This window comes from Bufo gargarizans, chromosome 8 (assembly GCF_014858855.1).
Source record: "Bufo gargarizans isolate SCDJY-AF-19 chromosome 8, ASM1485885v1, whole genome shotgun sequence".
NCBI lineage: Eukaryota > Metazoa > Chordata > Amphibia > Anura > Bufonidae > Bufo > Bufo gargarizans.
Genome location: NC_058087.1, coordinates 125,494,928 through 125,521,049, shown reverse-complemented (window position 1 = coordinate 125,521,049; position 26,122 = coordinate 125,494,928). Strand labels below are relative to the sequence as shown.

Sequence of the window (26,122 nt, the reverse complement as noted above, 5' to 3'; positions counted from 1 at the left end):
TACCTTCTGTGTGTCAGGGCCAGAAATAATAAGTAAAAAATAAGTGAAAATTATTATTATTTTGTTTTATATAAAGGGGTGTCTGCAGTGAATTTGTATATCTGTCCGATACCTTCTGTGTGTCAGGGCCACAGATTGGAGAAATATAAGTGAAAATGAATTAGTTTTTTCCATCATTTTCAATACTTTCTATATAGAGGGTGTCTGCAGTGACTTGTGACATCTGTCCAATACATTCTGTGTGTCAGGGCCAGAGAATGGAGAAATATAAGTGAAAATTAATATATTTTTCCATTATTTTCAATACTTTTTATATAAAGGTGTCTGCAGTGACTTGTAATATCTATCCAATACCTTCTGTGTGTCAGGGCCAGAGATTGAAGAAACATAAGTGAAAATTTATATATTTTTCCCTTCATTTTCAACACTTTTTCTATAGAGGGTGTCTGCAATGACTAATGTCATCTGTCCAATACCTTCTGTGTGTCAGGGCCAGAGATTGGAGAAATATAAGTAAAAATTATGTCTGAGTTAGTTAGGCCAATGGCCTCTATTAGTTGGCTAAATTTATCTTTTTTGAAGTTTGGTATTTTTGTTACTCCCTGAAGATACACTCTTTTGAATGACAATTGTAAGGTTATTATTTTATGATCACTATTCCTGGGTGTCCTCCAACCTGCACATCTGTTGTTTTGTCAGGTGTACTGGTTAATGCTAAGTTCAATATGACCACCCCTCTAGTCGGGTCCAGAACCAGTTGGGTAAGGTAACTGTCTTTGGTTATTTCCAAGAACCTAATAAGCCACTGAGGAAGGGGTACCTTTAACCCTGAAACGCGTCTGGCACTGAACAGTGAGGTCTAAAAAAAAAAAGAATAGCGGCTTCAAGAATTTCAGGGTGATTTCACATCTATAACAAAGAAGCAAAACTACTGCACAAATAATTGCTTTCAAACACGGAACCAAAGACAAACCTTCGTAGTCACGTGACAGGTTAGCTGATACACCACGAGGGGTGCCGCGGACCACGTGGGACGCCACGTAGTTCCTTGCAGAGAAAAACGAGGATAAAACCCTATATTGCCCAATCATAAGCACAAGAAAAGCTAACGGTCGGATCTCAGACCCCTGCACCTACGTCCAGTTAGAATATCTGGATATAGGACAAACCCTGGGGTCATTTATATCAACTAATCCTATGTGTCGCCAAATGTAGAGTGCCCCCCACCCAGTTATTCTTTTATTTCCAAGAACCTATTTCCTTTATGAGATGTACAGGTTTCAGTTTCCAAGCCTATATCTGGGAAGTCCCCCATAATAACGACCTCATGATTTGTCACCTAACCTATCTAGTTTAGTAGTAGATTTTCTGTGGAATGTCTCTCACTTATATCTTCCTGGACTGTGGGCTTTAAACAGGACTTTACATAAAGGCAAACCCCTCCCCCTCTCTGGTTTTGATGATCTTTTCTAAACAAACTGTAACCCTGTACGTTAACTGCCCAGCCACCTTCCCCCTCCTATAAGGTAATTATCCTCCCCCAGTCCCCCAGTCCCTAGTTTTTTTTGTGTGTTATAAAACTTTTCTTTTTGCTAAACAGCTTTGTGAATTGCTTTTTTTTTTTCCCTTTAGAGAAAGATGTAAAAATGCCTGAAAAATGTCAGAACTACAGCCTGCTGCATTTTTGAAAAGAAAGCATAAAGACAAAAAACATTGCCTAATGAACAATATTGCCAGTAGCAAAAAAAAGTGTGTTCTGCATTTCATATTTGAGCTTAAATCTGGAGCTGGCATATTTACTGAAAAAATGCTGTTAAAACACCACTAAAAATGCAGACGTGCAAAAAAGTCATTTTTCAAGTCCCATAGAGAAGCCTATGAGTACAACACTGGATAATATGCCACATAGAGAACATGCGCAAAAATCTAATTGGCAAAATATTGGTAATAGTGATGAGCAAAATGATTCATAAAAATATATTTGTTCATCTGTATGAATTCTCTGTCTGTGAGGAACTATCCCTCTATACACGATTCCCTACTGTGCTGACATATCTCGCACAGCCATGAAAATCTCATTCATGAAGCATTACTGCGAATGTTGGTGCATGCGCAAGTGATATGCCTACAAAAAAAAAAGATTCGTAGGCATATCATCCATTCATGTGCTGATACTGCTACTAATTGTGTATGCGTAAGATTATCAAGGCTATGCAAGATGTGCATTCATGTTGAACTGCTGAGAGGGACAAACGTCTAAAGCTGTGGGTATGCTCCCTCACAAATTTGAATTATTTCAGATGAACCAAATTCGATCAGTACAATTTGATTTGCTTGTCACTAATTAGTAACATTTTGGGTGCATTTTGTATTTTTATAACTCCCATCTGTCATTAGATTTGTACCTATGAAACTGGCTGACCTGTTGCATGTGTGATTGACACCTGAAAGCATCTGTGTTGGTTCCATGTTCATATGTGTCTCCATTGCTGAGCAAAATGAAGCTATAATACAGTATATGCAAATGAGCCTCTAGAAGCAATGGGGCCAGGCAGCTTAAATGTGATCACATACTGCCTGCAGATTGCATTGCATTTTGTGGGGACATGTTCTCTTTAAACTGTAGCTACTAATACCAGTTCTCCACAAGATAGCACTTCATACCTGCAATAAGGCTCCAGCATGTTATTTGACTGTTCACATTTACCATGTTTACAGTAGCCATCATAAGCATCCGAACAGGAAATATGTGCTCCTCTAACACTTTCTTCTAATTTATTAGCATTCTCTAAAAACAAAAACAAAATACAGCAGCATTAGCAATGAGACCATAACATCATAAAAAAGCACAGTACAGTAATACACTGGTATAGATCATACCAGTGTACTACTGTATTGCGGCGGCAGCAGGGGGCGCACGGCGTCATAGCAACCAGTGACGCCGTGCGCTCCTGCTCTCAGGAGGGATCCAGGCCGCGGTTCCACGGCCCGCACACGGCTGTGAACAACGGCCGTGTGCATGGGGCCTTACACTGTGTTTGTTACCAATGTAGTCACTACAATTGTTCACATACATACAAAACAAGATAAGGAAAGGCAAGCTCATAATATTATTATACCAAAGTGGACACATTTTATTAGTGTGTAAACTGTAAAAGGGACTTCTCAAAGAGTAACTAAACTTTTGAATACATTTTTGTTAAAATGTTCCTAATTTCAAAATAAGACATTATGTAATATACTTTATTAACGTTTTTGTATTTTTAATAGACTCCAAAAGTGCACCATTCCCTGTGCGCTTAAAATTGACTTTTCAGTACACAGTTGACTTCTTAGCGGTGTACGGAGTATGGAGTACACAGAGCCCACACCCCTCAACTAATCCTGGCATAGCACATGGTTACAGGGTACCCATGTGCTATGCCAGGATTTAGTAAACCTCCCCCGGGGGGAACGGGCAGGAGAAGCAATAGGAGCTCCTTCCCATACTCCCTGCGCTGCGGTCCTGTCACGGGGCGCCACCGATGCACTGACTCTCCGCAGCACCGGCGGCGCCCCGACTCTGTACAGAAGCGAGGATGCGTGCAGCATTCTTGTCTCCTAGGTAATGGGGGTGGGATGGACCCTCAGCGTGGCCGGCGTTCTCAGTTCCCCTAGCTACCTTATGAAGCCTGAGCACCGAGCTGGGCACTTGGTGCTCAGCCATGAACAGCAGGGCAAGTCATGTGACGCTGGCCACATCACATGACCCCCGCTACCCAGTATTTAAACAGGCAGCCTGCTGGCTACAGGTTGCCTGTTATTTAGGTTCTGCTGTGATTTTGCATACCTGGCATACTTGCCCTCTATCTCCCGACGATCCTATGTTGACTCCTTTGGTACTTCACGACACTCCTGGTATTTATGACCCGGCTTCTCCTGACTATTGCTTGCTCCGTTTGTACTTCATTGCTCTCCTGGTATTGACTCGGTCCATTCACTCTCTGTTGTTTGTCTGGTCTGTCCTCCCAGCACTTATTCCAAGCTAGGGATTGCCGTCCAGTTGTCCCCTGTCATTAGAACTTGCGAGGCAAGTAGGCAGGGCCAGAGGTGAGGGTGGAGCGCAGTGGTCACTATCCTCCCCCTGTGTGTGTGTGTGTGTGTGTGTACACAACTGTTACAGGTCCCATTGATAAACTGTAGAGCCTGTACTCCGTACACCACTGAGAAGTCAGCAATGTACTGAAAAGTCAATTTTAAGTGCACAGGGAAAGGTGCGTTTTTTGGGGGGGGACTCTATTAAAAATACAAAAAACATTAATAAAGTATATTACAAAATGTGTTATTATGACATTAGGGACATTTTAACAAAAATGTATTCAAAAGTTTAGTTACTCTTTAACATATTCACACAGTGTGGGCAGTCAGATTTAGTTCCACAAAACACTCTAAAGGCTGTTTTAGACCTGCAGATTTTGCCAGCAATTTTCAGTAAGGAAGCGTTCCTTCCTGGCAAATGCCTGCTTGTAGTGGAGGAGACCGCTGCAATTACATGCAGCGATCCTCTCTACAGTATGGGGAAGAAGGTTTGCATAATGCCATCACTCTTTCCCATACAACATCATTATTTGTCAGTAGCAGATTGTGATTAGACAACATGATCAGCCATCATCAAGTGAGGATTTTTAAACCTCTTTAACCCCTTCAAGACCAAGCCATTTTTTACCTTCAGGACCAAGCCACATTTTACAAATCTGACAAGTTTCATTTTATGTGTATCTTGATGAACGGACAGACTTGAGTGACAAGTGTCTTGACGGACGGACAGGCTGGAGTGACAGGTGTCTTAACGGATGGACAGGCTGGACTGACAGTTGTCTTGATGGACAGACAGGCTGGAGTGACAGGTGTCTTGATGGACAGACTGGATTCACAGGTGTTTTGATGGACGGACAGATGACTTGACGAACGGACAGGTGGAAGCGACAGGTGTCTTGACAGACGAACAGGTGGAAGTGACAGATGTCTTGACGGGCAGACAGGCTGTAGTGACAGGTGTTGATGACAGGACTGGACAGGACTGATCTGTCACTGACTGGGGCAAATCAGGCACAGAAGCGTGGCAAATTGGAACTGAAGGTGTTAATTAGGGGTTAATTATGTATGAGGCAGGGGATGAGGCACAGAATTAATGACAGATGATAGGCTGTTGATGAGGCACAGAACTGATCTGTGTCACTGATTGGGTCACAGAAGCTGCTTTTTTGGCACACAAGGGGTTAATTCTCTCTGGTAATACTGTACTGCAGCACTTCACACTATTTCCTTCTCTGATCGCTTCCCTGACAGGAAATGGGATGATCAGAGAAGGAGAAGCACACATTCTCTCCCTAACCCCCCTTACCTAACCGATGCGCTGCGATTGGTCCCTCTGCAGTAATGGACCAATCACAGTGATTGAGGACAGGTCAGTGCTCCAATTCTGTTACCGCCAGCGTCAATGGTTGCCTAGCAACCCCAGCACGCCGGCTTCACTGAACTATCAGCGCATCGATCCATGCACTGACAGTGAAACCCGATCACGTACATGCATGTGGAGATGCGGTAAGTCACCACATTTCCCCACGTACATTTCCGTGATATTGTGGTAAGGGGTTAAAGATTGTAATTGCACAGGGCGGTTCGTCGCTAATGAGCGTTCCTATAAAGGCTCGTCAGTAATTATCTGCCTGACAATCGCCTTGTGAAATACAGTCTTGATTCTGTGCAAATCTGTGCAAAAAAAAATATATTATATGATATTTCACTGCATCATGTAAATGAATCCTTCCAGAGACATTCTCCCCAGGAAGAATTGCTGGAGTATTGTTATCACCTCTATAGTATGACATCAGATGTTGCATAACACAATAGAATTCTGTAAGAAATCAGAAGCACACAGAGGGATGGAAAGGCCCAATTGGTTGCTTTTGTATATCATTTTAGAACTCTAGAAATGTACTGTCACAGCCATAGTACACCGAAGTGCATGAGACCATATTCTTCACAGCAATTTTCCCCTTTAGAGAATGTGCTGGCAAAACACCTGAAAAACTGCCAAGAGTTACAGCCAGTGTTCCTTCTAAGCTGCATTCTTTGGAATTGAAAAGTTTAAAAATCCAAACTGTACAGCAGGTAAAGCTGTTATTGAGATTATTAATCCTCATAAGTATGTTGTTTTAGGGCTCCGTTTTTTGCTCATCCGCATCATCTCAATGGGGCCGCAAAACATGCAGACAGCACACCCATGTGCTGTCTCCATAAGTCTGTTCCGCAGCCCCACAAAAAAATAAAACATGTCCTATTCCTGTCCTTTTTGCAGACATTTCTGAAGGAGTTAAAAAAAATGGCAGCAGGATCTTGTCAGGTATCCATATTTTGAGAATCTGCGATTGGCTGACAGCAAAAACGGCGATGGCATATGCATGAGGCCTTACTCTCACCTTTTCAGAATGTACAGTTCATCCCTTAAGTTATATGTTTAGTCATTTCTATTGGTTATTTTGTGCCAAAACCAGGTGTGGGTCAAACACCCATAACAGGAGGACATTTTTCCATTATCGCTGAGTAAGCTTCACTATTATTTTTGGCATTTACTATTTCTTATGGACTTTAAGGCAACATCTGAGGCTGGCATATTTTATTAGTCACACTATTGTATTACCAATAGTATTTTCTTAATGGCAACTTTTCCCTATAGAGAATGTGCTGGCAAAACACCTGAAAAACTGCCAAAAGCTACAGCCAGTGTTCCCTCTAAGCTGCATTGTTTGGAATTGAAATAGTTAAAAATTCTAACTCTACAGCAGGCAAAGCTGTTATTGAGCTCATTAGTCTTCATAGGTATGTTGCTTTTAAGGCCCTCTTACTTGTGTTCTTTGGAATTGAAAGCAAAAGTTGCATGCAAAAGTCTAGGCACACCTGGTCAAAATAGTTGTTAGTATGAACAGTTATCGTATTTTCCGGCGTATAAGATGACTCTTTAACACATGAAAATCTTCTCAAAGGTTGGGGGTCATCTTATAAGCCGGTATACAGCGTTCTGAAACTTACGGTACTTACTTCCAAGCCGGACTGGAGATTATGACAACACTATTCGCTGTTGTGAGATTGTGAAAACTCAGATCTGATGGTATATTCTAACCCTGAGGCGTCCCTATCATCATGGGAACACCTCAGGGTTAGAATATACCATCGGATCTGAGTTTTCACGATCTCACAACAGCGAATAGTCTTGTCATAAGACTATGCAACCAATAGAGGGCACTGTTCATGTTTGTTCTTTAAGAAAGGCCAGGTAATGCAAATGTCAAAGCTTTATAAATACCAAGACTCCTCCAATCTCATCCCAGATATACAGTGCCTTGCAAAAGTATTCACCCCATTGACTTTTTTTGTATTTTGGTGCCTCGGAACCTGGAATTAACGTGGATTGTTTAAGGATTTGCATCATTCAATTTACAGAACATGCCAACCACTTTGAAGATGTTTTTTTATTGTGAAGCAAACAACAAATAGGACAAAATAACAGAAAAGGTCAATGTCTATAACTATTCACCCCCTAAAGTGAATACATTGTAGAGCCACCTATTGCTGTAATCACAGCTCCAAGTCGCTTTGGATAAGTCTCTATGAGCTTGCCACATCTTTACAGCCATACTAACAACAAACAGTGTCAGTCAGCACTAGCTGCCGCTGACACTTAAAACTACAGGCTCTAACCTCACCGATGCCAGGAATCTCAGTGACACATACCTTCCATCAATGACGACCCATTCCGCCTTCCTACAATATGCACTGAAGAAAAATATAAACGCAACACTTTTGGTTTTGCTCGCATTTTGTATGAGCTGAATTCAAAGATCTAAAACATTTTTTACATACACAAAAGACCCATTACTCTCAAATATTGTTCACAAATCTGTCTAAATCTAAGTTAGTGAGCACTTCTCCTCTGCATAGATAATCCATCCCACCTCACAGGTGTGGCATATCAAGGTGCTGATTAGACAGCATGAATATTACACAGGTGTGCCTTAGACTGCCCACAATAAAAGACCACTCTGAAATAGGCAGTTTGATCACACAGCACAATGCCACAGATGTTGCAACGATTGAGGGAACGTGCAATTGGTATGCAGGAATGTCTACCAAAGCTGTTGCCAGTGCATTTCTCTACCATAAGCCAACTCCAAAGGCATTTAAGAGAGTTTGGCAGTACATCCAACTGGCCTCACAACTGCAGACCACGTGTAACCACACCAGCCCAAGACCTCCACATCCAGCATGTTCACCTCCATGATCGTCTGAGACCATCAATCCGGACAGCTGCAGCAACAATCGGTTTGCATAGCCAAATAATTTCTGCACAAACTGTCAGAAACCATCTCAGGGAAGCTCATCTGCATGCTCGTCATCCTCATCTTGGTCTGGACCTGACTGCAGTTTGTCGTCGTAACCGACTTGAGTGGGCAAATGCTCACATTTGATGGTGTCTGGCACATTTGAGAGGCGTTCTGTTCATGGATGAGTCCCTGTTTTCACTGTTCAGGGAAGATGGCAGACAGCGTGTGTGGCGTTGTGTGGGTGAGCAGTTTGCTGACTTCAACGTTGTGGATCGAGTGGGGTTATGGTATGGGCAGTATGGGCAGACGTATGTTATGGACAAACATAGGTGCATTTTATTTATGGCATTTTGAATGCACAGAGATACCGTGACGAGATCCTGAGGCCCATTGTTATGCCAATCATCCACAACAATTACCTCATGTTGCAGCAAGGATCTGTACACAACTCCTGGAAGCTAAAAACATCCCAGTTCTTGCATGGCCAGCAAACTCACTGGACATGTCACCCATTGAGAAGCATGTTCCAGTTCCTGCAAATATTGTGCAGAGGAGTGGACCAACATTCCACAAGCCACAATCAACAACCAGATCAACTCTATGCGACGGAGATGTGTTGCACTGCATGAGGCAAATGGTGGGCACACCAGATACAGACTGGTTTTACTAACACAGATTTAGACAGATTTGTAAACAATATTTAAGAGTAATGGGTCTTTTGTGTATGTAGAAAATGTTTCAGATCTTTGAGTTCAGCTAATGCAAAATGGGAGTAAAACCGAAAGTGTTGTGTTTAGATTTTTGATCAGTGCATATATATATATATATATATATATATATATATATATTTTATAATACCATTTATGTAACCCCTTAAGGACCCTGCCATATTTCACCTAAAGCACGAGGCCATTTTTTGCAAATCTGACATGTGTCACTTTATGTGGTTATAACTTTAAAACGCTTTTACTTATCCAGGCCATTCTGAGATTGTTTAGTCATCACATATTGTACTTCATGTCAGTGGTTAAATTTAGTTAAAAAATTAAAAATATTTATAAAAAATTAGTGAATTTCCAAATCTCAATTTCTCTACTTTTATAATAGATAGTAATACCTTCAAAAATAGTTATTACTTTACATTTTCCATATGTCTACTACATGTTTTGGGGGACTTTAGAAGGCTTAGAAGTTTAGAAGCAAATCCTGAACTTTTTCAGAAAATTTCCAAAACCCACTTTATAAAGGACCAGTTCAGGTCTGAAGAACCCCATTTTAGAAACTACACCCCTCAAGGTATTCAAAACTGATTTGACAAACTTTGTTAATCCTTTAGGTGTTCCACAGGAATTAATGGACAATGGAGATTAAATTTCAGAATTTCACTTTTTTGGGCAGATTTTCCATTTTAATTCATTTTTTTCCCACTAAAAAAGCAGCCAAACAAAACTCAATATTTATTTCCCTGATTTTGTAGTTTACAGAAACACCCCATATATGGTCGTAAACTGCTGTACGGGCACACAGCATTGCACAGAAGGAAAGGAACACCATGTGGTTTTTAGAAAGCAGATTTCACTGGGATAATTTTAAGCTGCCATGTCACATTTGAAGACGACCTGATGCACCCCTAGAGTAGAAACTCAAAAAAGTGACCCCATTTTAGAAATTACACCCCTCAAGGTATACCAAACTGATTCTACAAACTATGTTAACCTTTTAGGTGTTCCATAAGAATTAATGGAAAATAGAGATTACATTTCAGAATTTAACTTTTTGGGCAGATTTTCCATTTTAATAAATTTTTTGCCACTAACAAAGCAGGGGTTAACAGCCAAACAAAACTCAATATTTATGGCCCTGATTCTGTAGTTTACAGAAACACCCCATATGTGGTTATAAACTGCTGTACGGGCACACGGCATTGCGCAATAGCAAAGAAACGCCATACGGTTTTTACAAGGCAGATTTTGCTGGACAGTTTTTTTTTACTCCATGTCTCATTTGAAGCCCCCCTGATGCACCCCTAGAGTAGAAACTCTGAAAAAGTGACACCATTTTGGAAACTACAGGATATGGTGGCAGTTTAGTTGGTACTATTTTAGGGTACATATGATTTTGGTTGCTCTATATTACACTTTTTGTGAGACAAGGTAACAAGAAATAGCTGTTTTTATTTTTTCTTAATTACAGCGGTTTTTATTTTTTCTTAATTACAACATTCATCAGACAGGTTAGATCATGTGGTATTTTTATAGAGCAGGTTGTTACGGACGCAAGAATACAAAATATGACAACTTTTTTAGGTTGTTTGTTTCAGTTTTACATAACAAAGCATTTTTTAAAGCCGTTTTTTTTTTTTTTGGGTGACTGTCTTGTATAGGGGCTCATTTGTTTCAGGATGAGATGACGGTTTGATTGGTACTATTGTGGGGTGCATATAACTTTTTGATCGCTTGCTATTACACTTTTTGTGATGTAATGTGACAAAAAAGGCTTTTTTGACACTTTTTATTTTTTATGGTATTCATCCGAGGGGTTAGGTCATGAGATATTTTTTATAGAGCAGGCTATTCTGGATGCAGCAACACCTAATATGTCTGCTTTTTTTTTAATTTAAGTAAGTTTTACACAATGATTTCATTTTTTGAAACAAAAAAAATCATGTTTTAGTGTCTCCATAGTCTGAGAGCCATAGTTTTTTTCAGTTTTTGGGCAATTGTCTTTGGTAGGGAATTATTTTTGCGGGATGTGACGATGGTTTGATTGCCACTATTTTGGGGTGCATATGACTATTTGATCACTCGCTATTACACTTTTTGTGATGTAAGGTGACAAAAAATGTCTTTCTTTACACAGTTTTTTCTTACGGTATTCACATGAGGGGTTAGGTCATGTGATATTTTTATAGAACAGGTTATTACAGACGCGGTAATACCTAATATGTCAACTTTTTTGATTTATGTAAGTTTTACACAATGATTTCATTTTTCTAAGTGTTTTAGTGTCTCCATAGTCTGAGAGCCATAGATATTTCCAGTTTTTGGGCTATTGTCTTAGGTAGGGTATGATTTTTGCAGGATAAGATGACGGTTTGATTGGCACTATTTTGGGGTTCGCATGACTTTTTGATCGCTTGCTATTACACTTTTTGTGATGTAAGGTGATAAAAAAAAATTGACAACTCTTTTTTTTATGGTATTCACCTGAGGGGTTAGGTCATGTGGTATTTTTATAAAGCAGGTTGTTACGGACGCAGAAATTCCTAATATGTATACTTATTATTATTTACTTAAGTTTTACACAATAACAGCATTTTTTAAACAAAAAAAAAAATTTTTTAGTGTCTGAGTATAGTATTCTGAGCCATATTTTTTTGGGGGGGGTGATTGTCTTTGGTAGGGTGTCATTTTTTGCAGGATGAGGTGACGGTTAGATTGATACTATTTTGGGGGTATACGCCCTTTTTGATTGCTTGGTGTTGAACTTTTAGTGATTTAAGGTAACCAAAAAATTGTTTATTTAGTCATGTGATCATTTTATAGAGCCAATTGTTACGGACACGGCGATACTTAATATGTTTACAATCATTTTGTTCCCTTTATTTTGGCAAAAGGATATTTTATACATATTTTTACTTAATCCTTTTTTTTTTCACTTTTTTTTTTCACTTTTTTTTGTCCCACTCTGGGACTTCAACTTTTGGGGGTCTGATCCCTTTTACAATGTATGACAATACTTCTGTATTGTCATGCTTTGGCTGTAAGTGTATTACACACTGTAATACACTTACAGCCTTCCTGCCTGTGAGATCTAGGGGGCTGGATCTCACAGGCTCTCCCGGAAGGCAGCCACAATGCCTAAGGAAGGCATCGTGCTACCTTCCGTGCCATCGGGTCCCTGTCACAGCAGCACGGGGACCCGATGGCTTCTTTCTCCCTGCACGGACATCTCTGGTCCTTAAGTCATGGCCAGAGATGATGTACATGTACGTCATAGGTCCTTAAGGGGTTAAACATTTATGCAGCCTGATAAAACCTTAGCAATGTAAAATTGTATTTGTACATTAAGCTCAGACTAGAAGAAAGAAGAAACTGTACTTAGGTAGATCTATACATATATTTCAAGTTGTAGCCATGGCAACCAGAAGGAACATCTATACTTAGCACTGCTTTCAGTACGCATGCAGCGGAAAAACTGTGCATAATACAATTCAGGTTTCTGCTTAATTTTTTTATTCCATAAGTATCTTTATTAACCCGTTCACAACATATGAGGTACTAGTACGTCACAGCAGAAAGTGACTTCCTGCAAATTGACATACTAGCATGTCATGCTGATCCGATTGGCACCGGAGCTGTGCATGGCCATTCAGTGCAGGGACCCAGGTGTGACTGACAGCCATTCCCCTGCTGTATCTGCCAGCATGACTGTGAAAGCAGATGCTGGCTGATTAACCCCTTCTATGAGCGGACCGTGGCATAGAAGGTGTTTGTGGAGGGTACATGTCACCAATGGTCACTCTGGTTGGGTCTCACAGGCAGGCTGTGAGTGTATTACACTGTTAATACACTGACATGCAATACAGTACAATACACATGTATTATAATGCATTGCAGAGTGGATCAGACCCCCAAAAGTTGAAGACCCATAGGGGGACAAAAATATACAGTAAAAAATAGGCGTTTTATATAATGAAAAAATAAAAGTTCCAAGTAAAGAAATAGGTGCCCTTTTCCAATAATTAAGTCATATAAAATTGTAGAAAATAGGTGGGGGGAAAGAAAAATAGACATATAAGATATTGACGTGTCTTACCCTATCAGGAGAACACTGTAAAAATAAATAAATATAAGTGGTGCCCAAAAAATTTTGGTCACCTTGATTCACAAAAAGTGTAATACCAAGTGACCAAAAAGTAATATGTACCCCAAAATGGTACCAATCGAACCATCATCTCATCCTGCAAAAAAATGAGCCTCTATCTAAGACAATCACCTGAACAATAAGAAAAAAGAAAGCTCTCAAAAAATAGCAACACAAAAACAAGATTTAAAAAAAAAATGCTTTTTGCTGAACAAAAAAATACATATTAGCTATCGCCGCATCCATCCTGCTCTATATAAATATCACATGCTCTACCCCATCATGTTAACACTGTAAAAATAATAAAATAAAAATTGTGCTAGTGCTAATTTTATGTCACCTCACCTTACGAAATGTGTAATATCGAGTAATCAAAAAGTCATATGTACCCCAAAATGGTACCAATGAAAACGTCACTATGGCATGAAAACGTCACAATGTCCCCAAAAAAATAATAATAAATATGGCTTTCAGGAAATGGTGATCTGAAATATGATTTTTCTTTAAAAAAATGGTTTGTGAATAAGTGGTAAAATGTAAAAAAAATATAAATTTGAATTTAGCATCTCTGTAATCATATTGACCAGCAGAATAAAGATAATGTGTAATTTTTCCCGCATGGTCTACGCTGCAACAACAAACCCAAAAAGCAATGACAGAATTGCTGCATTTCTATATCCTGCTTCCCAAAAAGCAAAATAAAAAGTGATCCAAAAGTTGCATGTGCCCCAAAATAGAAGGAATGATAATGGAAACTCATCCCACAAACAATAAGTCCTCACACAGAGAAAAATTTAAAGTTGTCAGAAAATAGCTATGCTGGTATCTCTGAGACCAATACCAATATGGTGCCCATAAAACAATGTATCTAATATATAAAGCTGACTGTATGTATGTATGTCGGCTAAAGGAATTCGCACTGTCGCATTTACAATCACAACATTTGGCACACAGGTATATCTGGTGTCCTGGAAGGTTTTAGATCGCGTCTCAGCTCTATAGCACGTACCGTTCCTGAGATATTACAAAAAACAATGCTAATGTGGCACCATCACATGACCTACATTAGCCAATAGAAGCTTGCAGGTCTCCACATACACACAGTTTTACACCAGGTTTCTAAAACAACCCAGCCATTTTTCTGCACTGCTGTAGGTCAGCTTTAAAGGGGCAGGGTGCTGTGGATGACACTGTTAAGGGAGCAGAGTGCTGTGGAGGTCACAGTTAAGGGGAAAGGCTGCTGTGGAGGTCACAGTTAAGAGGACGGTCTGCTATGGAGGTCAGTGTTAAGGGGAGATTGCTGTAAAGGCCACTGTTAAGGGGGCGGAGAGCTGTGGAAATCACTGTTAAGGAGATGGGTTTCTGTGGAGGTCACTAATAAAGGGATGGCTGCTGTGAAGGTCACTGTTAAAGGTGTGGGCCACTGTGGAGATCACTGTTAAAGGGACAGAATGCTGTGGAGGTTACTGTTAAAGGGGCGGGCTCTGTGGAGGTCTCTGTTAAGGGGGCAGGAAACAATGGAAATCACAGTTAAGGGGACGGTCCGCTATGGAGGTCAGTGTTAAGGGACAGGGTGCTGTAGAGGTCACTGTTAAGGGGGTGGGGTGTTGTGGAGGTCACATTTTAAGGGAGTGGATCTCTGTTGAGGTCACTGTTAAGAGGGTGGGTTATTGTGGAAATCAGTGTTAACGAGAAGGGGTACTGTGGGGGTCGCAAATGGACAGGCTGGCCGCTGTGGAGGTCATTGTTAAATGGACGGGCACTGTGGTGGTTACTGTTAAGGGGGCGTGGAACTGTGGAGGTCACTATCAAAGGGGCAGCTGCTGTGGAGGTCACTGTTAAGGGGACAGGTTATTGTGGAAATCACTGTTAAGGAGACGGGTACTTAGAGATCACTAATAAAGGGGCGGCCACTGTAAAGGTCACTGTTAAAGGGGCTGGCACTGTGGAGGTCACTGTTAAGGGGGCTGGCACTGTGGAGGTCACTGTTAAGGGAGGAGGGGGACTGTGGAGGCCATTATTAAAGGGGCAGGGAGGTACTGTGAGGTCACTGTTAAGGGAGCGAGATACTGTGGCAGTGACTGTTAAAGGGGCAGTAGCTGTGGAGGTCTCTGTTAAGGGGGCCAGGAATAGTGCAGGTTACAGTTAAGAGGACTGTCACCTATGGTCACTGTTAAGGGGGAAGGCCCATATGGAGGTCACTGTCAAGGTGGGGTGCTGTGAAACTCAATGTTAAAGGAGCAGGCTGCTGTGAAGGACAAAGTTAAGGGGGTGGGCTGCTGTGGAGATCCATTTTTAGGGAGGCAGGGCATTGTGGTGAGGCCAGTGTTAATGGGTGGGGGGGCTGTGGAGGTCACTGTTAAGGGGGCGGGGTACTGTAGATGTTACTGTTATACCGTATACTGTATATATCTTTTCACTACACAAACATTAACACAGTTTATATATATATATATATATATATATATATATATACAAACCGGATTCCAAAAAAGTTGGGACACTAAACAAATTGTGGATAAAAACTGAATGCAATGATGTGGAGCTGGCAAATGTCAATATTTTATTTGTAATAGAACGTAGATGACAGATCAAACGTTTAATCCGAGTAGATGTATCATTTTAAAGGAAAAATACGTTGATTCAAATCTTCACAGTGTCAACAAATCCCAAAAAAGTTGGGACAAGTAGCAATAAGAGGCCGGAAAAAGTAAATTTGAGCATAATGAAGAGCTGGAAGACCAATTAACACTAATTTGGTCAATTGGCAACATGATTGGGTATAAAAAGAGCTTCTCAGAGTGGCAGTGTCTCTCAGAAGCCAAGATGGGTAGAGGATCACCAATTCCCACAATGTTGCACAGAAAGATAGTGGAGCAATATCAGAAAGGTGTTACCCAGCGAAAAATTGCAAAGACTTTGCATCCATCATCATCAACTGTGCATAACATCATGCGAAGATTCAGAGAATCTGGAACAATCTCTGTGCGTAAGGGTCAAGGCCGTAAAACCATACTGGATGCCCGTGCTCTCCGGGCCCTTAAAAGACACTGCACCACAAACAGGAATGCTACTGTAAAGGAAATCACAGAATGGACTCAGGAATACTTCCAGAAACCATTGTCAGTGAACACAATCCACCGTGCCATCCGCCGTTGCCAGCTGAAACTCTACAGTGCAAAGAAGAAGCCATTTCTAAGCAAGATCCACAAGCTCAGGCGTTTTCACTGGGCCAGGGATCATTTAAAATGGAGTGTGGCAAAATGGAAGCCTGTTCTGTGGTCAGACGAGTCACGATTCAAAGTTCTTTTTGGAAATCTGGGACACCATGTCATCCGGACCAAAGAGGACAAGGACAACCCAAGTTGTTATCAACGCTCAGTTCAGAAGCCTGCATATCTCTGATGGTATGGGGTTGCATTAGTGCATGTGGCATGGGCAGCTTGCATGTCTGGAAAGGCATCATCAATGCAGAAAAATATATTCAGGTTCTAGAACAATATATGCTCCCATCCAGACGTCATCTCTTTCAGGGAAGACCCTGCATTTTTCAACAAGATAATGCCAGACCACATTCTGCATCAGTCACAACATCATGGCTGCGTAGGAGAAGGATCTGGATACTGAAATGGCCAGTCTGCAATCCAGATATTTCACTTATAGAGAACATTTGGCGCATCATAAAGAGGAAGGTGCAACAAAGAAGGCCCAAGACGATTGAACAGTTAGAGGCCTGTATTAGACAAGAATGGAAGAGCATTCCTATTTCTAAACTTGAGAAACTGGTCTCCTCGGTCCCCAGACGTCTGTTGAGTGTTGTAAGAAGAAGGGGAGATGCCACACAGTGGTGAACATTGACATAGTTTATTTATATATTTATTTTATGCACTTACAGTATATAGTGCTGCTATATTCCATAGCGCTTTTGCACTGCAAAAGCCATATGGCGCTCCTTCCGTTCTGAGTCCTGTGGTGTGCCCTTATAGCAGTTTATCACCATATATGGGATTTGCCATATTCAGGGTAACACATTATGGGTTGATTTTTCTGCTGTTATTCCTTGTTAAAATGAAAATTATGGGGAAAAAGCTAAATTTTATTGGAATAAATGAAATTTTTCATTTTCACAGTCAAGTGTTTCTAAATTCCATAAAATGTCTGTTGGGTTACTAAATTACTTGAAAGGTGTAGTTTCCAAAATGGGGGCACTTTTTGGGGATTTCCACTGTAGGGGTACCTCAGGGTCTCTTAAAATACAACATAGCACACAAAACCATTCTAGCAAAATCCCCCCATGCCTGCTCCTTCCCTGCAATGCCTGACCACTGTCATGTACTCATAGAGCAGTTTACAACCACATATAGGGTGTCTGTAAATTGCAGAATCGGAGTAATACATATTGAAGTTTATTTTGCTCTTAACGTTTGCTGTATTGCAAGAAACAAATTAATTAACATAAAAAGTCCCCAAAAATGTATTTTTTTAATTTACAGCTGACTTGATGCTTTAAAAATTGTTTAGGAAATTTATTTGAAAATGTGAAAAATTGCTTCTAAAATTCGAAGCCTTCTAATGTCCTAAAACAATAAACTAACAATTACAAAATGATTCCAACATAAAGTAGACATATGGGGAATGTTGATTGATACCTATTTTATAAGGCATTACTATCTGTCTTAAAAGCAGAAAAATTCTAATTTAGAAAATTGTGAATTTTTCCAAAATGTCTGTAAATTTTAACTATTTTTTTCATAAATAAAGGAAAAAAAATATTGACCCAATTTTTTTCCTAAAATGGCGGCTACACATGTTACAAAGTGAAAGTAAGAAGCCTGCGAAGGAGTTATGACCCATAATGCCATTCAGCCAGCCAAACAGAACATCCCCTATGATGTCATAGCTCTATAAAAAGCCTCATCCTGCCTGCTTTCCACCATTTTACAGTGAACTGAGCATAGGGACAGATGGGCCAAGTGCGAAGAACAGAGGTTAACAAAGCTTTAATTTTTGAATCTTGGATAGGGACAGTGCAGGGAAATTGTATAAATATTGTAGGGAGGGCAAAGGGACACTGCTGGGACAGTGCAGTCTCTGCATAATCAACCCAGTGCATCTTGTTCCACTGGTATGCCATTCATTCTTAATCTGTTCTGTTACACATAGACAAATAATGCATTAGACTATTAGGTCCATTCACACGTCCGTTGTTTCTTTCCTGATCTGTTCCGTTTTTTGTGGAACAGATCTGGACCAGTTCTGTACCCATTCATTTTCAATGGGTCCTGAAAAAAATCGGAAAGCACAATGTACGAGTTTTTTTCAGGACCCATTGAAAATGAATGGGTACAGGGGGGCGGAGCCAGCGCCGGTCTGAGATGGCCGCTTAGTTCTGAGCTCCGTGTTACAGATCGTTCATAGCTCCAGCAATCTTTCGCCCTACACCTGAAAATGGTAAAAATAGGCAACCCCAAGGCTGGGGAACACCCAAGCTCCAACAAAAGCCACGCTCAAGGTGGTGAAATGGACAGATTCGTTAAGAAAGTGGCCGCAGCGTTCATCGCTCGAGACTCCAAGATGGCGCCGGTTCAACAACAGAAAGCTGGCCAGCAAAACAAGTCGGATGAAGAAAGTGACACCGAGGAGCTGCAAGGTAGAGGGGCCCTCCCGATCACTAGAAATTACCTAAAGAACATTTTAAATAAGGCTCTGGAGCCCCTGCTCAGTGAATTTGCAGCAATGCGCCAGGATATGAGGCAAGTGGGTGATCGAGTCGAAGCGCTCGAGAACAACCAGGCCCTGATATTGGAGCATCAGAGGGCTACAACAAGCTCATTCCGAAAATGCGGCACCTACCTGAATGAGATGCAAAATGCTTTAGAAGATCAGGAAAATAGGGGCCGCCGGAACAACCTGCGTATAAGAGGGATCCCTAAATCCGTTCTGCCTGGTGACATTCCGGCTGCAATCATCTCCCTCTGCTCCTCTCTTCTCGGCCCAGAATTTGCTCTAGAGATCACGATCGAGAGGGCTCACAGAGCCCTGCGGCCCAAGCCTAAAGTGGATGAGCCCCCAAGGGATATCATTTGTAAATTCCTGAATTTCCAGGTCAAATCAGCAGTACAGGAGGCCGCCAGAAATAGATCTGACATATTGTTTGAAGGAGCACTAGTGTCAATATACCAAGATCTTGCGCCCTCTACCTTAAAGAAGCGCAAACACCTTAAACCACTAACAGAATGGCTACGGGCTAACAGAATCCTCTATAAATGGAACTTTCCCTTTGGACTTTCTTTTTCACAAGGAGGCCGCCGCTTCAACATTACCTCCCATGCAGATTTAGACGTTGTCTATGATCATCTTCAAATCTCTCCCCTGCAAATAGAAAACTGGGAGCAGTTCCTCGACCTCTTCGCCTTACCTGAAGTTCCAGATGTGGCTGCCTTCACCTTGCAACATACTCCCAAGGCCCATAAAGTGGGGAAGAGGAGCCGACAACTGACCCCCAAGAGACTAGCCCAAGATTGATACCCTTGATCTTCTAGCTATAACCAATGAAAGGGGTGATGTTCCTTCCTAGGACTTTTTTGGATCTATCCAGAGAATTTGCTTCTTTAAAAATAAGGGATCTTTAGTTATTGTTTAGACTAGTTCCATACTGCTAGTGGATCCATAACATAGCCTGTTTGAAGTCATGTTTTTAGCTATCTCCTATTAGATAATGCTTTTGTACTACATGCCTCACTTGCCTCTCTCCCCTTCCTGTCCTCTTTACCTTTTGAGTCACCTCTGACTCATTTGCTCCTTGGCTTTCCTATTCTGGCGTGAATGGGCCCTTGCCTTTCCTCCCTTTGAGGGTCCTGTTAGTCACCTGTCTGATTATAAACCCCTTTCCAGGTTGCAACTATACATGCTGAACGTCATGTATACTGGTCCTTGACCAATTTTCCCCCATGCTTTACACCGGTGGGTCAAACCCCACACCGTGTTATGTTATGATTATTTGTTCTGTTCTCACTGTTTCCCTTGTCCCATTGTTTTATTTTAGGTACCTGACACAGCCATCCTTGCCCTCTCTTAGGGACATGCAGGTTGATGGGGATCCGACTTCTCCTTCGGGCGGGATGGGGCTATCCATGATCGTGAGTGTTTTTTCCTGGGGGACCAGCACACTTTATACCCCTCTGCTTACAATAACAATTGATCATGGCTGATATTCATATAGCTTCCTATAATGTGAAGGGATTCAACTCACCCTCTAAGAGAAGCCAGATTCTCTCCATTCTGCGTAAGGAGGGTGCGGATGTGCTGCTCCTCCAGGAGACACATTTCAGGTTCAATCACTACCCCAATATGGAATTCTCTCACTATCCCCTTTGGTTTCATTGTGGTGGGGCCACTGCCTCGTCCGGAGGAGTAAGTATCGTATTTAAGAGGAAAATACCTTTCAAACCCATTACCCATCTTCAGGACCCGGAGGGCAGATTTATTATGGTTAAAGGTCACATAGGCCCTCAAATGTATTCCTTTATTAACCTGTATGTCCCTAATACTAATCAAGCAAGATGGCTCTCTTCCATTGCTCAAACAATTTCCTCTTTTAAGGAAGGTATAGTCGTATTGGGAGGAGATCTTAATTTGGCCCTCGACCCTCAGATAGACTCCTCCTCACATAAAACTACCCATTCTAGACGCTCCTTAAAATTTATCAAGAACATTTTTTGGGATTTCCATTTAGTGGATGTTTGGCGCACCCTCTAAGCCAACACCCTAGATTACACATTCTACTCACACGTTCATTGTTCATATCACCGTATAGACTATCTCTTCGTCTCCAAAGAACATCTTCAATTATGCCAAAAGGCTAATATTGGGTCTATCCATCTATCAGACCATGCACCTATATACCTTAAGATAGCCTCTCCTATGAGAAAAACCAAAAGTTTTAACTGGAGACTGAACGAGTCCATCCTAGGTAACTCCGAATCCACTAAAAGAATAGCCACATTACTAGACGAATATTTTAAATTAAATTCCCTTCCTGAACTGTCTCCCCAAGTCGTAAGGGACGCCCATAAACCTTTTATTAGAGGTGAATTTATTAGTATCGGTTCCCATTTGAAAAAACTTAGGGAGGGCAATATTAACAGTCTCCTTTCCAAGATAAATAAGTTAGAAGCTGTCCACAAAAAATCCCTGTCTGAAGCCCAACTCCAAGAACTTTCTAAATCCAGAGCCGAATTAAAAGCCCTATTACAGAGTAACTCAGCAGAATATTACCTTAACTCCCAATATAAATTCTTTGCGCATGGAGACAAAGCTACTAAATTTTTAATAAACAGAATTAAAGCCAGAAGGGCAGACAATTACATACACCAACTTTCCTCTCCAAAAGGAGAACTAATTTTCACTTCAACAAAAATAGCTGCTCAATTTAGAGATTTTTATGAAGCCCTCTACAATATCCCTTCCTCCTTCTCCTCAACAGTCCATTCCTCACTTGTTGACGCATTTCTAGACTCCACATCCTGCCCGAAACTGTCTACAGCTCAAAAACAATCTTTGGAGGCTCCATTTACCATCGATGAGCTATCCATAGCATTAGCTCAAATGCCCCAGGGTAAAAGTCCAGGGCCGGATGGTCTGCCTGCCTCTTATTACAAAACTTTTAAGAAACAACTCCTGCCTCACTTGCTTACTGTATGCAACCAAACCTTGCAAAACGTCCCCCTATCCAGAGACATGACGATTGCTCATATAGCCTTGATTCCTAAAGAGGGGAAGGACTCTAAACTATGTGCTAATTATAGGCCTATATCTCTACTTAACATTGATCTTAAGCTATTAGCGAAACTTTTGGCCAATCGTTTGGCAGTCCTTCTCCCTCTTTTGGTGCATATGGACCAGGTAGGCTTTGTACGCAACAGGGAGGGCAGATACAACACTGCCAGAGTCATTAATGTACTCTGCCATGCCAAACACACTTCCTCTCCTCTAGTACTTCTCAGCACCGACGCTGAAAAAGCGTTCGATCGCATAAATTGGAACTACTTAAGTCATGTTTTAGAGTTTTTTGGCCTGCCTGGTCCATATATTAAAGCAGTATTCGCTATGTACGAGCAGGCCACAGCACGTGTCATGGTTAATGGTGATCTCTCCTCCCCCTTTCAAATCCACAACGGAACTCGGCAGGGATGCCCCTTATCTCCCCTCTTATTCATCTTAGCAATGGAACCCCTTCTAGCAAAACTTCGGGCGGACACTGAGATTGAAGGAGTGTCATTGGGGGGCAGAAGTCACAAACTAGCTGCCTTTGCGGATGATGTCATGATCATGACCTCCAATCCCAGAGTTTCCCTCCCCTTATTCAGGAGCATCTAAAAAATTACAGTGTTGTTTCTGACTTCAAGATCAACGAAAAATAAATCTATCATACTAAGCATTGGCCTATCCCCACAACTTAAACTCTCCCTAATGGAGAATTCCCCATTTAATTGGTCCTCCCCAACCATTACCTATTTAGGAGTAAAAATCAGCCCTAACATTTCTGATCTTTTCTCACTCAATTTTACTCCCTTAAAATCTTCTTTATTCACAGCTCTGGACAAACTTAACAAATCAGCTCCGACCCTTTCGTGGTTTGGTAGGAAAAATCTCCTTTCTTCCCTCATCATCCCTCGTCTCACCTACCTCCAACAAGTCCTCCCAATTCCTATCCCAAAATCTTACTATACTTCCCTAAAACAAAGATTTAGCTCATTCATATGGAATGGTAGGAGAGCCAGACTCTCCTATTCCTTCCTATCTCGTTCACGCTCGACAGGCGGAATTGGTCTCCCAGACCCTGAACTTTATGGGAAGGCCATATCAATGTCTAGAGTCATCGACTGGCTGAGGAACTCAAACAGCAAGTCTTGGGTGGCTTTAGAACAAAGCATCATTGGCATGCCAGCTCGTGCTTTATGCCTAGGCTATTATACCCCTCCCCCTATCAGCCTTCAACCATACCCAATAATTAGAGCTACTATTGAAACCTGGAAATGGTGGAACCGCTCTCATTGTTCAATCCCTTTTCCTTCTCCTCTTATCACAATCAGTGATATTTTGGGTTCTGCCTCTTCTGGACCTCGTAACACCTTCTCTAAATCAATCAGATCATCAACGATACCAATCTCACATTTTATGGAGCCCCAATGTTTAATACCTTTGTCTGACTCCATTAAATCCATCCTAAACCCGCAGCCCTGCGACCTTACTCTGATCCCACTTATCATGGCCTTCATTCGTAAAAATAATACAAATGGTGATCTCTTACATCCTCTCAACTGGTTTGAAGCTTTAATAGCAAATCTATATCCCCGAAAAAGCCTATTTCACTCATCTACAACAAACTGAGATCCCCTCCCCTAATTTTCAAACCGGCCTTTATCCGTCATTGGGAGAAGGAAACGGGTCTAGACCTCCCTTTTCAAATCTTTCCTTCACTATTTGAATCCCCTCATAGATCGTCCAGGTGCATCAGGGCCCAGGAAAATGGCTACAAAATTTTGTCACAATGGTATATTACACCAGTCAAGTCAGCGCGCTTCACTAGACCCTCCTCTAACAAGTGCTGGAGATGCCAAGAGGACATAGGCACTTTCCTCCATATATGGTGGTCGTGCCCCCCTATTAACAATTGGTGGAAAGAGATATTTCAAACTTGCAATCAAATATGTTCCTTGGACGTAGCCACCTCCCCATATGGGGCATTGCTTTCCCTTTTTACTAACAACACTGCACCTTTCCCCTCTTTCCTCTTTAAACAGCTCTTGTTGGCGGCACGCCTTCTGATTCCCAAATTTTGGCTACAAACAAATATACCCACGATAGAACAATGGAGGCTTAAGGTTGACCAAATTTACCGATTTGAAGAACTTGCCTCATGGGAATCACGAACACACATAACATTCATGAAAAGATGGGCTCAATGGATAAAATACAGGTTTGCATCTTCCTCTTCAATATTGGGCTAAAAGGGGGAATTAATATACCTTGTGCTATACCAGATCCTTCCCTTCCAGCTGAGAGCTAACGAAAAATCTAGAGGTTTTGTATCTACATTTATATTCACTTTTTCTAATGGGTCTATAATGGCTAGCCAGGGAGAGTCTCGTTTGCTTTGTGCTAGTAATGTCTTGCCAAGTATAATAACTTTGCTGTGATCTTTACCCATGGAAATGTAATTACCTTCTTTCCTAATCTTGCATGTTCTATAATGCATATGCCTTCTTATATGTCCGGTACCAAACTACACCACTGTTGGTGTTTGTTAACACTGTATTTTCTATATATGAAAATAAAATATAAAAAAAATAAAATAATGAATGGGTACAGAACTGGTCCAGATCTGTTCCGCAAAAAACGGAACAGATCAGGAAAGAAACAACGGACGTGTGAATGGACCCTAATTGTTAACAGGCAGTGTAATATAGGCATGTTTATATAGTTAGGCTACTTTCACACTTGCGTTCGGAGCGGATCCGTCTGGTGTCTGCACAGACGGATCCGCTCCTATAATGCAAACAATGGTATCCGTTCAGAACGGATCAGTCTGCATAACTGTTTTTTTTCAGATCTGATTTTTCACTTCGTGAAAACTCAGATCCGACAGTATATTCTAACACAGAGGCGTTCCCATGGAAATGGGGATGCTTCAAGTTAGAATATACTAAGAACTGTGTATATGACTGCCCCCTGCTGCCTGGCAGCACCCGATCTCTTACAGGGGGCTGTGATCCGCACAATTAACCCCTCAGGTGCCGCAGGTGCGGATCTCAGCCCCCAGATCGGGTGCTGCCAGGCAGCAGGGGCCAGACCCCCCTCCCTCCCCAGTTTTAAATTCATTGGTGGCCAGTGCGGCCCCCGTTCCTCCCTCCCCAGTATTATATTCATTGGTGGCCAGTGCGGCCTCCCTCCCTCCCCAGTATTATTTTCATTGATGGCCAGTGTGCCCCCGCTCCCACCCTCCCCAGTATTATATTCATTGGTGGCCAGTGCGGGCCCCCTCCCCCCAGTATTATATTCATTGGTGGCCAGTGCAGCCCCCCTCCCTCCCCAGTATTATATTCATTGGTGGCCAGTGTGGCCTCCCCTCTCCCCCCCTAATTAAAATCACCCCCCCATCATTGGTGGCAGCGGAGAGTTCCAATCAGAGTCCCAGTTTAATCGCTACTGCAGTCCTGGCTGCCATGGTTACTTAGCAATTTTGGAAGCATTATACTTATCTGCGATGTCTGTGATCGGCCGGGAGCTCCTCCTACTGGTAAGTGAAAGGTCTGTGTGGCGCATTGCTTATAGCACAGACCTTTCACTTACCAGTAGGAGGAGCACCCGGCCAGTCACAGACATCGCAGGTAAGTATAATGCTTTTAAAATTGCTAAGTGACCATGGCAGCCAGAACTGCAGTAGCATCCTGGTTGCCATGGTTACTGATCGGAGCCCCAGCGATTAAACTGGGACTCCGATCGGAACTCTCCGCTGTCACCAATGATGTTGGGGGGGATGATTTTAATTAGGGGGGGGAGAGGGGGGCCGCACTGGCCACCAATGAATATAATACTGGGGAGGGAGGTGGGCCGCACTGGCCACCAATGAATATAATACTGGAGAGGGAGGGAGGGGGGCCGCACTGGCCACCAATGAATTTAAAACAGGGGAGGGAGGGGGGTCTGTCCCCGGTTCCTGGCAGCACACGATCTGTGGGCTGAGGCACCTGAGGGGTTAATTGTGCGGATCACAGCCCCCTGTAAGAGATCAGGTGCTGCCAGGCAGCAGGGGGCAGTTATTACACAGTGTTCAGTATATTCTAACTTGAAGCGTCCCCATCACTATGGGAACGCCTCTATGTTAGCAT

General features: G+C 41.9%; 1 protein-coding gene across 1 annotated transcript in view; it reads right to left on the bottom strand.

Moving 5' to 3' along the window:
• TMEFF2 (transmembrane protein with EGF like and two follistatin like domains 2) overlaps positions 1-26,122 on the bottom strand; it is a 1,197,396-nt gene that overhangs the window by 101,640 nt on the left and 1,069,634 nt on the right. The window contains exon 8 of the mRNA XM_044303870.1: positions 2,665-2,788. Coding sequence (XP_044159805.1) covers positions 2,665-2,788 — 124 coding nt within the window. The remainder of the gene's footprint in view (positions 1-2,664; positions 2,789-26,122) is intronic.